General features: G+C 44.2%; 1 protein-coding gene across 1 annotated transcript in view; it reads right to left on the bottom strand.

Moving 5' to 3' along the window:
- Positions 1-13,833, bottom strand: part of LOC141059713 (protein FRA10AC1) — an 85,230-nt gene that overhangs the window by 37,164 nt on the left and 34,233 nt on the right. The window contains exons 7-8 of the mRNA XM_073555831.1: positions 11,862-11,946; positions 10,095-10,140 (exon numbers count right to left, since the gene is read on the bottom strand). Of these exons, the coding sequence (XP_073411932.1) occupies positions 10,095-10,140; positions 11,862-11,946 (131 nt within the window). The remainder of the gene's footprint in view (positions 1-10,094; positions 10,141-11,861; positions 11,947-13,833) is intronic.

The raw sequence follows: 13,833 nt of genomic DNA, 5'->3' as shown, positions 1-13,833 counted from the left end.
TGATGATAATGTCAGCGGCGATTACTAGGCGTCATTGGGAAAAAGAAAAAAAAAAAAGGTATGTAGACGTTCCCTATTAAATTAGTGTAATCGAGGCCGATTTATGATGAGAGAGTCCAGCGAGAGGTTTTCAGAGCAGAAAGTTACAATAAAGCAAATAATTCATTAAGGTTAGGGCCAATAGCAGGCGAGTGGTTCAGGAGAGTACTATACTCAGAGGTCCTTCATCTTCCTCTTTGGTAACTTTTCCAATCCATTTGGTGGGAGTGGTGCTTCCGTGTAATTTAACCGAAAAAAAAAAATTTTGTAATTTTCAAATTTTGAGTTTTTATTCTGTTAAACTAGAGAGTTAAGTGACACAAAATAGTTACTAAATAACATTTCCCACATGTCTACTTTACATCAGCACAATTTTGGAAGCAAAATTTTTTTTGTTAGGAAGTCATAAGGGTTAAAAGTTGACCAGTGATTTCTCATTTTTACAACAAAATTTACAATTTAGGGACCACCTCACATTTGAAGTCACTTTGAGGGGTCTATATGGCAGAAAATACCCAAAAGTGACACCATTCTAAAAACTGCACCCCTAAAGCTACTCAAAACCACATTCAAGAAGATTATTAACCCTTTAGGTGTTTAACAGCAGCTAAAGCAATGTGGAAGGAAAAAATGGACATTTTAATTTTTCCAACACAAATTTTCTTTCAGCATCAATTTTTTTCATTTTTACATGGGCAAGAGGATAAAATGGATCCTAAAATTTGTTGGGCAATTTCCCCTGAGTACACCGATACCTCATATGTGGTCATAAACCACTGTTTGGGCGCATGGCAGGGCTCAGAAGGGAAGGAGCGCCATTTGACTTTTTGAATGGAAAATATGCTGGAATATTTAGCGCTTGCCATGTCGCGTTTGGAGAGTCGCTGTGTGCCTAAACACTGGAGCTCCCCCACAAGTAACCCCATTTTGGAAACTAGACCCCCCAAGGATCTTTTCTAGATGCATAGTGATCACTATGAACCCCCAGGTGCTTCTCAAATTGATCCGTAAAAAAAAAAGTACTTTTTTTCACAAAAATTATCTTTTAGCCTCAGATTTTTCATTTTCACATGGGCAACAGGATAAAATGGATCCTAAAATTTGTTGGGCAATTTCTCCTGAGTACACCGATACCTCATATGTGGTCATAAACCACTGTTTGGGTGCACGGCAGGGCCCGGAAGAGAAGGAGCGCCATTTGACTTTTTGAATGGAAAATTAGCTCCAATCGCTATCGGACACCATGTCGCGTTTGGAGAGCGCCTGTGTGCCTAAACATTGGAGCTCCCCCACAAGTGACACCATTTTGGAAACTAGACCCCTTAAGGAACTTATCTAGATGTGTAATGAGCACTTTGAACCCCCAAGTGCTTCACAAAAGTTTATAACATAGAGCAGTGAAAATAAAAAATCTTTTTTTTTCCTCAAAAATGATTTTTTAGCATGCTATTTTTTATTTTCACAAGGGTAACAGGAGAAATTGGACCACAAATGTTGTTGTCCAGTTTGTCCTGAGTACGCTGGTACCCCATATGTGGGGGGAACTACTGTTTGGGCGCACGGCAGGGCGCAGAAGGGAATGAGCGCCATTTGGCTTTTTGAAATGAAAATTAGCTCCAATCGTTAGCGGACACCATGTCGTGTTTGGAGAGCCCCTGTGTGCCTAAACTTTGGAGCTCCCCCACAAATGACCCCATTTTGGAAACTAGACCCCCTAAGGAACTTATCTAGATGCATTGTGAGCACTTTGAACCCCCAGGTGATTCACAGAAGTTTATAATGCAGAGCAGTGAAAATAAATCTTTTTTTTTCCTAAAAAAAATTTTTTTAGTTGGCAATTTTTTATTTTCACAAGGGTACTAGGATAAATTGGACCCCATAAATTATTGTCCAGTTTGTCCTGAGTACGCTGGTACCCCATATGTGGGGGGAACCACTGTTTGGGCACACGATGGGGCTCAGCAGGGAAGTAGTGACATTTTGAAATGCTGACTTTGATGGAATGGTCTGCGGGCGTCATGTTACATTTGCTGAGCCCCTGTGTGCCTAAACAGTAGAAACCCCCCACAAGTGACCCCATTTTGGAAACTAGACCCCCCATGGAACTTATCTAGATGTGAGATGTGCACCTTGAACCCCCAAGTGCTTCACAGAAGTTTATAACGCAGAGCCGTGAAAATAAAAAAATCATTTTTTTCCCTCAAAAAAAATGATTTTTAGCATGCAATTTTTTTTTCACAAGGGTAACAGGATAAATTGGACCCCAAAAGTTGTTGTCCAGTTTGTCCTGAGTACGCTGATACCCCATATGTGGGGGATGACCACTGTATGGGCACACGTCAGGGCTCGGAAGGGAAGTAGTAACGTTTTGGTATGCAGACTTTGATGGAATGGTCTGCGGGCATCATGTTACATTTGCAGAGCCCTTGATGTACCTAAACTGTGGAAACCCCCCACAAGTGACCCCATTTTGGAAACTAGACCCCATAAGGAACTTGCCTAGATGTGTGGTGAGCACCTTGAACCCCGAAGTGCTTCACAGAAGATTGTAACGCAGAGCCATGAAAATAAAAAATCTTTTTTTTTCCCTCAAAAAATGAATTTTTAGCTCGCAATTTTTTATTTTCTCAAGGGTAACAGGAGAAATTAGACCCCAAAAGTTGTTGTCCAGTTTGTCCTGAGTACACTGGTACCCAATATGTGGGGAGGGACCACTGTTTGGGCACACGTCGGGGCTCGGAAGGGAAGTAGTGACGTTTTGAAATGCAGACTTTGATGGAATAGTCTGCGGTCGTCATTACGTTTGCAGAGCCCCTGATGTGCCTAAACAGTGGAAACACCCCCACAAGTGACCCCATTTTGGAAACTAGACCTTCCAAGAAACTTATGTAGATGTATGGTGAGCACTAGAGTTGAGCGACTTTGGTCGGATCGGGTTTCGTGAATACCCGAATGAAACAAAATAAGTTTCAGATGAAATTCGTCCGACTAGAGCAAAAAAAGTCGGAGTTTCGTCCGACTTTTATTTCCCATTGACTTGCATTGGGGTCGGGTTTCGGACGAAACTCCGACTTTGTTTTGCTCTAGTCGGACGAGTTTCATCTGAAACTTATTTTGTTTCATTCGGGTTTCACGAAACCCGATCCGACCAAAGTCGCTCAACTCTAGTGAGCACTTTCAACCCCCAAGTGCTTCACAGAAGTTTATAATGCAGAGACGTGAAAATGAAAAAAACATTTTTTTTTCCACAAAAATAATTTTTTAGCCCCCAATTTTTTTTCCCAAGGGTAACAGGAGAAATTAGTCCCCAAAAGTTGTTGTGCAATTTTTCCTGAGTACGCTGATACCCCATATGTGGGGGTAAACCACTGTTTGGGCACACGTCGGGGCTTGGAAGGGAGGGAGCACGTTTGACTTTTTGAACGCAAAATTGGCTGGAATCAATGGTTGCACCATATCGCGTTTGGAGACCCCCCTGATGTGCCTAAACAGTGGAAACCCCTCAATTCTAACTCCAACCCTAACCCCAACACATCCCTAACCCTAATCCCAACCCTATCCATAACCCTAACCCCAACACACCCCTAACCCCAACACTAACCATAACACTAACCACAAGTCTAACCCTAATTCTAACCCTTAGGCCTGTTTCACACTTCCGTTTTTGTGTCCGCCAAACGGATCCGTTTCCGTTTTTTTGACGGAAACTGATGCAAACGGATCCGTTTTTAAAAAAACGGATCCGTTTTTTTGACGGATCCGCGGTAACCACTAATGGAAGTCTATGGGACAAAAAAAACGGATCCTGCAAAAAAATGGCGGATCCGTTTTTTTACGGAAACCAACGGATTTTGACGGATTTGAAAAAACGGAAGTGTGAAACAGGCCTAACCCTAATTCCAACCCTAATTCCAACCCTAACCCTAATTCCAACCCTAACCCTCTTTCCAACCCTAACCCTCTTTCCAACCCTAACCCTAACCCTCTTTCTAACCCTAACCCTCTTTCCAACCCTAACCCTAACCCTCTTTCCAACCCTAACCCTCTTTGCAACCCTAACCCTCTTTCCAACCCTAACCCTAATGGAAAAATAAAAATAAAAATATTTTCTTTATTTTATTAGTTATGCCTACCTATGGGGGTGATAATCGGGGGGTTCATTTACTTTTTATTTAATTTTGATCACTGTGAGAGTGATCAAAATGAAATAATGGAATCTGCAGTCGGCAGATTCGGGCGGGCGCACTGCGCATGCGCCCGCCATTTTCCAAGATGGTGGCGCCCATGAACCGGACCCGCCGGACACGGGGAGCGACGGGGGGACTTAGAAGGTGCAGGGGGCGGTGAGAGTGGGTGAGGGGGTTATGGGAAGCTGGCGGAGAGCGGAGGGAATGGGAGGGGGGACAGATGATGACAGTGGCAGCAGATCGCCGCTGTCATTCAGTGGCGAGGGGCGATCACCAGTGGGGGGGTTGAATCGGTGTCTCCAGCCATGTCCGATGCTACTGCAGCATCGGCCATGGCTGGATTGTAATATTTCATCAATTTCCATTGTTTCACTTTTAACAGCCAATCAGAGCGATCGTAGCCACGTGGGGGCGAAGCGACGCCCCCTGTGGTGAATTACAAAGCCCCCTGTATCTGCGGGTCAGGTGACCTTTCAGTGACCCCGGTCACCCGACCCGCAGGAGGGCTTTGAATTCATGACACAGGGTATGCGTCATAGGTCGGATTGGCACCGACTTTCATGACGCATACGCTGTGTCACAGGTCGGGAACCGGTTAACCAGACGAAACCTAAGATGGAAACAAAGTGAGCAAATGCCATGCTGTAAGTAAAAGCAATAGTGCATATAATAATGGCCAAAAGGGCATATAATAATGGCCAATAGCGCATATAATAATGGCCAAAAGGGCATATAATAATGGCCAATAGCGCATATAATAATGGCCAATAGCGCATATAATAATGGCCAATAGCGCATATAATAATGGCCAATAGCGCATATAATAATGGCCAATAGTGCATATAATAATGGCCAATAAGCATACAGTTGTGGCCAAAAGTATTGACACCCCTGCAATTTTGTCAGATAATACTCAGTTTCTTCCTGAAAATTATTGCAAACACAAATTCTTTGTTATTATCGTCATTTAATTTGTCATAAATGAAAAAACACAAAAAGAATTGTCCTAAAGCCAAATTGGATATAATTCCACACCAAACATAAAAAAGAGGATGGACAAAAGTATTGGCACTGGTCGAAAAATCATGTGATGTTTCTCTAATTTGTGTAATTAACAGCACCTGTAACTTCCCTGTGGCACCTAACAGGTGTTGGCAATAACTAAATCACACTTGCAGCCAGTTGACATGGATTAAAGTTGACGCAACCTCTGTCCTGTGTCCTTGTGTGTACCACATTGAGCAAGGAGAAAAGAAAGAAGACCAAAGAACTGTCTGAGGACTTGAGAAACCAAATTGTGAGGAAGCATGAGCAATCTCAAGGCTACAAGTCCATCTCCAAAGACCTGAATGTTCCTGTGTCTACCGTGCGCAGTGTCATCAAGAAGTTTAAAGCCCATGGCACTGTGGCTAACCTCCCTAGATGTGGACGGAAAAGAAAAATTGACAAGAGATTTCAACGCAAGATTGTGCGGATGTTGGATAAAGAACCTCGACTAACATCCAAACAAGTTCAAGCTGCCCTGCAGTCCGAGGGTACAACAGTATCAACCCGTACTATCCGTCGGCGTCTGAATGAAAAGGGACTGTACGGTAGGAGACCCAGGAAGACCCCACTTCTTACCCCGAGACACAAAAAAGCCAGGCTGGAGTTTGCCAAAACTTACCTGAAAAAGCCTAAAACGTTTTGGAAGAATGCTCTCTGGTCAGATAAGACAAAAGTAGAGCTTTTTCGGCAAAGGCATCAACATAGAGTTTACAGGAGAAAAAAAGAGGCATTCAAAGAAAAAAACACGGTCCCTACAGTCAAACATGGCGGAGGTTTCCTGATGTTTTGGGGTTGCTTTGCTGCCTCTGGCACTGGACTGCTTGGCCGTGTGCATGGCATTATGAAGTCTGAAGACTACCAACAAATTTTGCAGCATAATATAGGGCCCAGTGTGAGAAAGCTGGGTCTCCCTCAGAAATCATGGGTCTTCCAGCAGGACAATGACCTAAAACACACTTCAAAAAGCACTAGAAAATGGTTTGAGAGAAAGCATCTAAGGTGGCCAGCAAGGAGTCCAGACCTGAATCCCATAGAACACCTGTGGAGAGATCTAAAAATGGCAGTTTGGAGAAGGCACCCTTCTAATATTAGGGACCTGGAGCAGTTTGCCAAAGAAGAATGGTCTAAAATTCCAGCAGAGCATTGTAAGAAACTCATTGATGGTTACCGAAAGCAGTTGGTCGCAGTTATTTTGGCTAAAGGTTGTACAACCAAGTATTAGGCTGAGGGTGCCAATACTTTTGTCTGGCCCATTTTTGGAGTTTTGTGTGAAATGATCAATGCTTTGCTTTTTGCTTCATTCTCTTTTGTGTTTTTTCATTTAAGACAAATTAAATGAAGATAATAATACCAAAGAATTTGTGTTTGCAATCATTTTCAGGAAGAAACTGAGTATTATCTGACAGAATTGCAGGGGTGTCAATACTTTTGGCCACAACTGTAATGACAAATAGTGTATATAATAATGGCCAATAGAGATGTCACTTTGACACATGGTAAGGTTTTAATACCAGGTGTTAGGAACCTCACGATTTGGTACACCTTGTAGCTGGTGGGATGGCTCGTAACGCTTCTTTTGATCAAAAATAGCATTTACTAAATACCCCATGCTCTTTATATGCACCGTTGCTCTTACTTACTGCAGGGTGTATGTTCAGGTTTTGTGTGTTTCCGTGTAAGTAAAGCTGTAGCGCCCTCTGCTGTCAGACGTGACAAGTGTAAACTTTAATGGCACATTAGGCTTATAATGATGTTTTCTTATGACAAATCGGGAGGATTTAGCGATCGCTCTATGATCAGTAGGGATCCACCTTTAAGACCCTCACTGATCCTGAGAATGGAGGGAACACGACTCTGGAGTGGCGCTGCATCCTCGTTTTTCCTGAGGCGCCCTGGCTGCCCCGGCATAAGGGATTGCAGCACCGCTCTGACTGTGTGAAAAATCTGCGGCACACAAAGTCTCCTCCACAAACTGCAGAAAAAATCCACAATGTAAATGCGCCTGCGAGTGGATTGAAGCCTGCAGTATGGCAATTTATGTTGAGGATCTCTGCAGCACTCGTGTGGGTTTTCTATCGGTCAACGTTGAAATGACAGAAAGCAAAAATCTAAACCACAGACACATCTATATGTCAATATATGCGCGACCAAACCGCGTGAGCTCACAGGCTTTTCACGTCCTAATGCATGGCCCCGCTTTTCTATTAGGACACGTGATTGCCCCCCCCGGACTATGATCAGGGGGCTAGTACAATGCTTGACATTGGGATCCGCCATCGTTGCTTATCTCGGCCAGACCGGAGGATGTCTTTACCATCAGTCACACGTCACCCTGCAGCCGTCAGGTCGGTGGTTATTATGAAGTGATCACTTCCATCTAACAGAGATGGTCAGTGTGTCAGCATTGGAGTAGCGGCAGATTTTGGTGGTAAGTAATGATTTTTTCCTATCTTTTACAAACAGGTGGCTTCCCACTACTTTTTATTAAAAAAGAAAAGGCATAAAAACCCTTCCTTTAGCGACTAAACATTGTAAATTTAAGTCATATAGGTCCATAGAGCACGACTAGGGACTGAGCCTGCACCACACTCAGCACACACCGGCTGTGTCCCACAGTCAGCATCTGCCTATAACTGCAGTGACCGGAGCGAGCTCTGCTCGCTGCAGTATAACCATATAAATGAAAGCGGCATGTCAATATTTGCCCGTCCACCAGTACTCATCAGCCTCCCTGCGATGCAATGGTAAGTGAGGGAGGCCTGATGAAGCCACCATTCTTGCCACGTAGGCCCTCCTATGCTGCCCTACGAGTGACTGAACTTACTAGATAGTATCTAGCATTATCAATACATATGGTGCTATTGCTGTGTATTGGGGTCTTTGGTTCACGTCCCACTAAAAACAGCAGCTGCAAAAAGTTTCTATGTTCTCCCCATGTTTGCGTGGATTTCCTCCGGGTTCTCCGGTTTCCTCCCATATCCACAGACATACTGATAGGGACTCTAGATCGTGAGCCCCAATGGGGACAGTGATAATAATGTGTGTAAAGCGCTGCGGAGCATGATGGCACTAAGTAAGCATAATAAATATTGCATCCTCATATACTGTAAATCCTCTGAATTTCAGGTCATGTGCAATGTATCTCTGAGGCCAGGAAGGGTGCACCCGGCTTCAGAGACACATGGATGCTGACGAAATGAGCGGTGATGGCAGGGAGTTCAATCATACATAGGTGAATGCTGCTGGATTGGAGGGCATGGGGGATCTGATGGGTTCCTTGTAAGAAGACAATATCTATCCATATGGCCTACCCTTGTATGAGCAAGAGCCCCTGCCCCTAGTTTCTGCAGCGCTGCAGCCAATCACTGAGCTCAGCGACTCCGAGAGGCTTGTGACATCTATGCAAGAGAATCCTTTAACGTTATGCAATAATGGATGTTAAAATTATAGCACTTATGCTGTGAATTATCACATTTATAGACAAATTGTGCTTTTTTAGCACGAGGTTACACTTTCAATCTGTCTGAGAAGAGAAAGGCGAAATGCAACAGATGAGGCTAACATTTCATCCATCCGGTCTCATATACTGGAGGCCATATCTATTCATATAATTGCCTTGTAATAATTTCATTTCCTGTCCTGTCAGATGTGTCCGGATCCCAGAATTCCAAGCGCAGGAAGTTCACCGACCGCCATATTGGGACACCCAAGTGGTGGGTGTCTCAATGTGGAAACTGCTGCGTGGTACCACCAGCTGAACACCGTCGCACCACACACACTCTATACGTCGTATGCACCACACAGTCACACTGCCTCTTGCGCGGTACCACCAGCGGAACACCGTCGCACTGCGGCTCAGCAAATTCCGCGCAGGCGCAGTGAATCATTCGTCTGATCCTGGCAGCAGATGCACAACGTGTCTACAGGCAGAGGAAGCCGGTCATAATCAGGCTATGTGCCCACATGTGCAGAAAATTTCTGCATGAAAACCAGACTCCTTCCCAGAAACCGCGCGTTTTTTGTGTTTTTTTCCGCGCATCCCCAGTCTCATAGAAAATAGCTAAAAACGCTGACTTTTCTGCAAAATTAATGAGCATGCTGCGTTTTTTTACGCGGAAAAAAACGCATCAATATACACGAAAAGTGCAAAATGCATTAAAATGAATAGGATGCTTCTTTTAAGCAATTTTTAAGCGTTTTTGCCAGTAAACACGCTTAAAAAACGCGAAAAAAACACTTACGTGGGCACACAGCCTAAAGGGGTTTTCCCGCGAACGAAAGTTCATTTTAAAAATTGTCTGTGTCTGACCGTGTACAGAACATACCACATCTCCTGGGCAGAAGAGGAAGAAATAGACAATACTGATATAACAGCAGGAGATCGCAGAGGATACATTTTGTGAGATAAAATATTTCACTGACTGTTTTTAAACAATATTTTACCTCACAAAATGTATCCTCTGCGATCTCCTGCTGTAATGTCAGTACTGTCTTTTGCTTCCTCCCCTGCCCAGGAGCTGTGGTATGTTCTGTACACAGTCAGACACAGGGGTGAGAGAGACAGAGCACAGGGGGGAGACAGCTCAAACGAGACAGCACATGAGGGGAGAATACAGCACAGGAAGGAGAGTGACAGCAGACAAGGGGGATAGCACATGGGGTAGACAGGTCAAAGAAGAGAGCACAGATGGGAAAAGTCAGCAAATGGGGAAAGAGAGAGTGGATAGGTGGGTGAGCACATGGGGGGGGAGAGGTTCTCAACGCTGGAAAGCCTTCCCCCATCGTGACATTACCGCTTCCATTTAGTAGTAGAATAATTACCTTTCCCAGAGACGACTTCTTTTTCTACTCTCCATCGAAACCCAAACTGCAGCGAGAAAGAAAGTAGCGATCAAAAAACAGAGAAATCTGTGCACGGCCATGTTAACACTTACAGGCTCACAAGCAGCGCATGAAGCACAAGATCTCCTATAAATCCCTACAGCTTAAAAAGCAAAAATTAAATAGGAAGAAGACAGTCAAACAGGACGTTGTCAGCTCTATGGACAGGTGTTGGGTAATGTTTCTCTAGATTTCTGCATTGTGCTCTTCCTCTGTTATTCCTCCTAGAAATGTATCAATAAACTGTCAGCTGGGTGTTACTAGTTGGGGGTGTGTCCTTAGACACTGACCAATCAGTGCTGATATCAGACCGTGGAGACCACACCTCTTTAAAAGGGAGAATAGCAACACCTAGTTGTCAATATTCCTATAATTCCAGGGGGAATAACAGAGTCACACTATATCAAAAAGTTATAAAATAAAAGGGCCTGTCACACTAAGTGATATCGCTAGCAATATCGCTATAACGTTACTGGTTTTTGTGACGTTATAGCGATATCGCAATGTCTGATACTTACCTCCGACCGCTCCCCCGCTGGTTATCGCTGATCGCGCGAGAACGTCCTGGACCGTTTCTCGTCGGCCACTTCCTGCTGTGGCGACGAGCGACGCGTGGACGCGGGCGGGAGGACGCAGGATCGCCTAGTGTGACAGGTAAGTGGCGACCTCCGACCCTTGCGATGTCGCTGGTGAGATCTGTCTGTGTGGCGGTTCACTAGCGACCACTTAGCGATGCACCAGCGATCCTGATCGGGTCATATCGCTGGTACGTCGCTAAGTGTGACAGTACCTTAAGACGCTCCAGTATTGCCATTTCATGGAGCTTGTAAGTACAGTGTGAATGTGAGCTAATGGGATTACGATAAGTAACAGGAAAAACCAGAACGTCTATTTGCTGGTAATAATCATTTGCTCTTTGAGGATCTGTACAACATTTTTGACCGCTGCTTGCCTGAATAATACCCCATGTATATCTGGTCTGCAAGACACATGACTTTCAGAATATACAGAACTCATTGATCATTGCCTTTTAAGTAGCCACTGCCATAAAGGGGTTATCCAGTATTTGGATAACAATAAGTCATCAATATCTGGTCAGAGACTTGGCACCGCCAATGATCAGCTATGTCCATTGTGCATAGCTTTGTACACGGCATAGCGGCCGTTCTCTGGTACTGCAGCTCAACTTCTACTTACTTCAATGGGAGCCGAGCTGCAGTACCAAAGAATGACCACTATGATGTGCCTGCTACATACACTGCGTACTTCAGGCTGCCGGAAGACCTGCAATCAATTGATGTTGGGGGAAAAGGAAGAACAGTGCATATTGATCTCCAACAAGCGATCATTTTATTTTCCTGGGAGAGGTGTCTGGCAGTAGCTTACTCCACTCTCCGAGAGCAGAACACATGGACGCTCGACTAAATGAAGCATGCATGTGTATGTAAGGGTGGGGTTGTGAGTTGAGAGCTGGTCGACAGCTCTCTTAGTTGCAGAGACACCTCTTTAAACTGCTGGGCCTCCTGACTGCAAACCTATAACACCTATAATTTAAAAAAAATTGTGCCAAATAGTGACTCTTATAGAATGGAAAAGTACGAGAAATACAGATTTGTGTTACATGTTGACGATACTAAGATCGGCCTTTGTGCAGGGCTCCTACATAATGCATACAACATAAACAACATTTATCTCATATCCACAAACCTTGTTTTCCTTGTATCTGCTGAGATCCGCTATACAATATTCTTTAAATAATTTATCATAGTATTTCTTTGCAATTCTCTTCTCCCTGTCAGCACAAAAAAAACCTTTCATGTGGCAGAGAAAAGTAAATGTCCGTGGACGCATTTATAGATCGTAGAACATTTATGAAGCGTCAATGCAGGGACAGAAAACGTTAAACAGTAAGAACCATTAATTTTTCATAAAACTGATTATATTTCAGTCTCTAAATCTTAATGAGAAAATGTAAACAAAGTTACAGAAAGTTCGGGCTAAAGGCTATGGCCACCTTTGGGGGCCGTGGCTTTTGTTTTTTTACTTAGATGCATGCATTTTGTACTAAAAATAATTTTAGCAACTGGGTTGTATTGAAATGTTTACACTGTGTGACTCTTACAAACTTTATTCCCCAGTCATATCGCTGGCTGCTGAGTTCACTGAGAATCTGTCAGTCAGCACAATTTGATAGGAAAGATAGTAACTATTTTCTGAGCACCTCTCAGCTGACTGATGACCACATCAAAGTTCAGCTTAACTTTGATGAGGCCTGTGGTCATAAATCAGCGAATAGGAGCTCAGAAAAAGACAAACGTCCTTTAAGGCCAAACAATGCAAAACTTATACACTGCAGATCTGCTTTGATTTTGTGGATTGTGCTTCTAATACAACAGATTCATTTATAAGTTTTTTTTTCATCCTAGCAAACAAGTATTATGGTTTATAGGCCCATTGAATTCAGCTATATGAGGGCATATTTAGGCTCTGTAAAAGCACTTGAAAGAAATGCTATATGCCGTAGACCTGTGTAAATATATGTAATGTATAAAAAAATTAAAATAGGGATTTTTGTGTACTCACCGTAAAATCCTTTTCTCCGAGCCATTCATTGAGGGACATAGAAACAGTGAGTGTTATGCTGCTTGTCACTAGGAGGACACAAAGTAAACCAGAAAAAAAGTGAACTCCTCCCCTGCAGTATATACCCTGTCGCTGGATGAGATATCTCCAGTTTGGTGAAAAAAGCTACAGCTTAAACAATCAACAATAACCATAACTATGTCTAAACCTAAGAATGCTACAAATGAGCCAGTAGGCTAAACAGGGCGGGTGCTGTGTCCCCCAATGAATGGCTCGGAGAAAATGATTTTACGGTGAGTACACAAAAATCCCTATTTCTCCTACGCCTCATTGGGGGACACAGTGAAATTGGGACGTCCTAAAGCAGTCCCTGGGTGGGGAGCATACATCTGCTAATACCCCATGTACAACTGAGTCAACACTGAGGTACTGCCGATTGCAGGATGCGTCTGCCGAGAGCTGCATCCGCAGAGGCCTGAGAATGAATTTGGTAATGTTTTGTAAAAGTATGCAGACTGGACCAAGTCGCAGCCTTGCAGACCTGCTCTGCCGAGGCCTGGTGCCGAATGGCCCAAGAGGCGCCCACTGACCGAGTAGAGTGTGCCTTAATCCCCGCTGGGACAGGTGCGTTCCTGACACGGTAGGATTGCTGAATCGCTAAGTGAATCCACCTGGCTAGCGTTGCTTTTGAAGCGGCTAGACCCTTCCTGTGCCCCTCTGGAAGTGTGAACAGGGCATATGACTTGCGGAATGGAGCAGTCCGCGAGATGTACCGTCTCAGCGCCCTAACCACATCCAGGGTGTGGAGGGCCTTCTCAATGCGATGGACTGGCGCCGGACAAAAGGAAGGCAAAACAATTTCCTCATTGAGATGGAAAGAGGAAACGACCTTGGGCAGGAAGGATGGGGACGTCCTGAGAACTACCTTGTCCTGATGAAAATTCAGGAACGGAGAACGGCAGGACAGGGCTGCCAATTCGGAAACTCGTCTGATCGACATAATTGCCACTAGAAAGACCACTTTCCAAGAGAGGACAGTCAATGACACGTCCTGCAGCGGTTCGAAAGGAGCCTCCTGTAAGGCCCTGAGAACCAG

Source organism: Dendrobates tinctorius, unplaced genomic scaffold (assembly GCF_039654945.1).
Source record: "Dendrobates tinctorius isolate UK_male_01 unplaced genomic scaffold, ASM3965494v1 ptg000230l, whole genome shotgun sequence".
NCBI classification, from domain to species: domain Eukaryota; kingdom Metazoa; phylum Chordata; class Amphibia; order Anura; family Dendrobatidae; genus Dendrobates; species Dendrobates tinctorius.
This window is presented reverse-complemented; position numbering and strand designations above follow the sequence as displayed.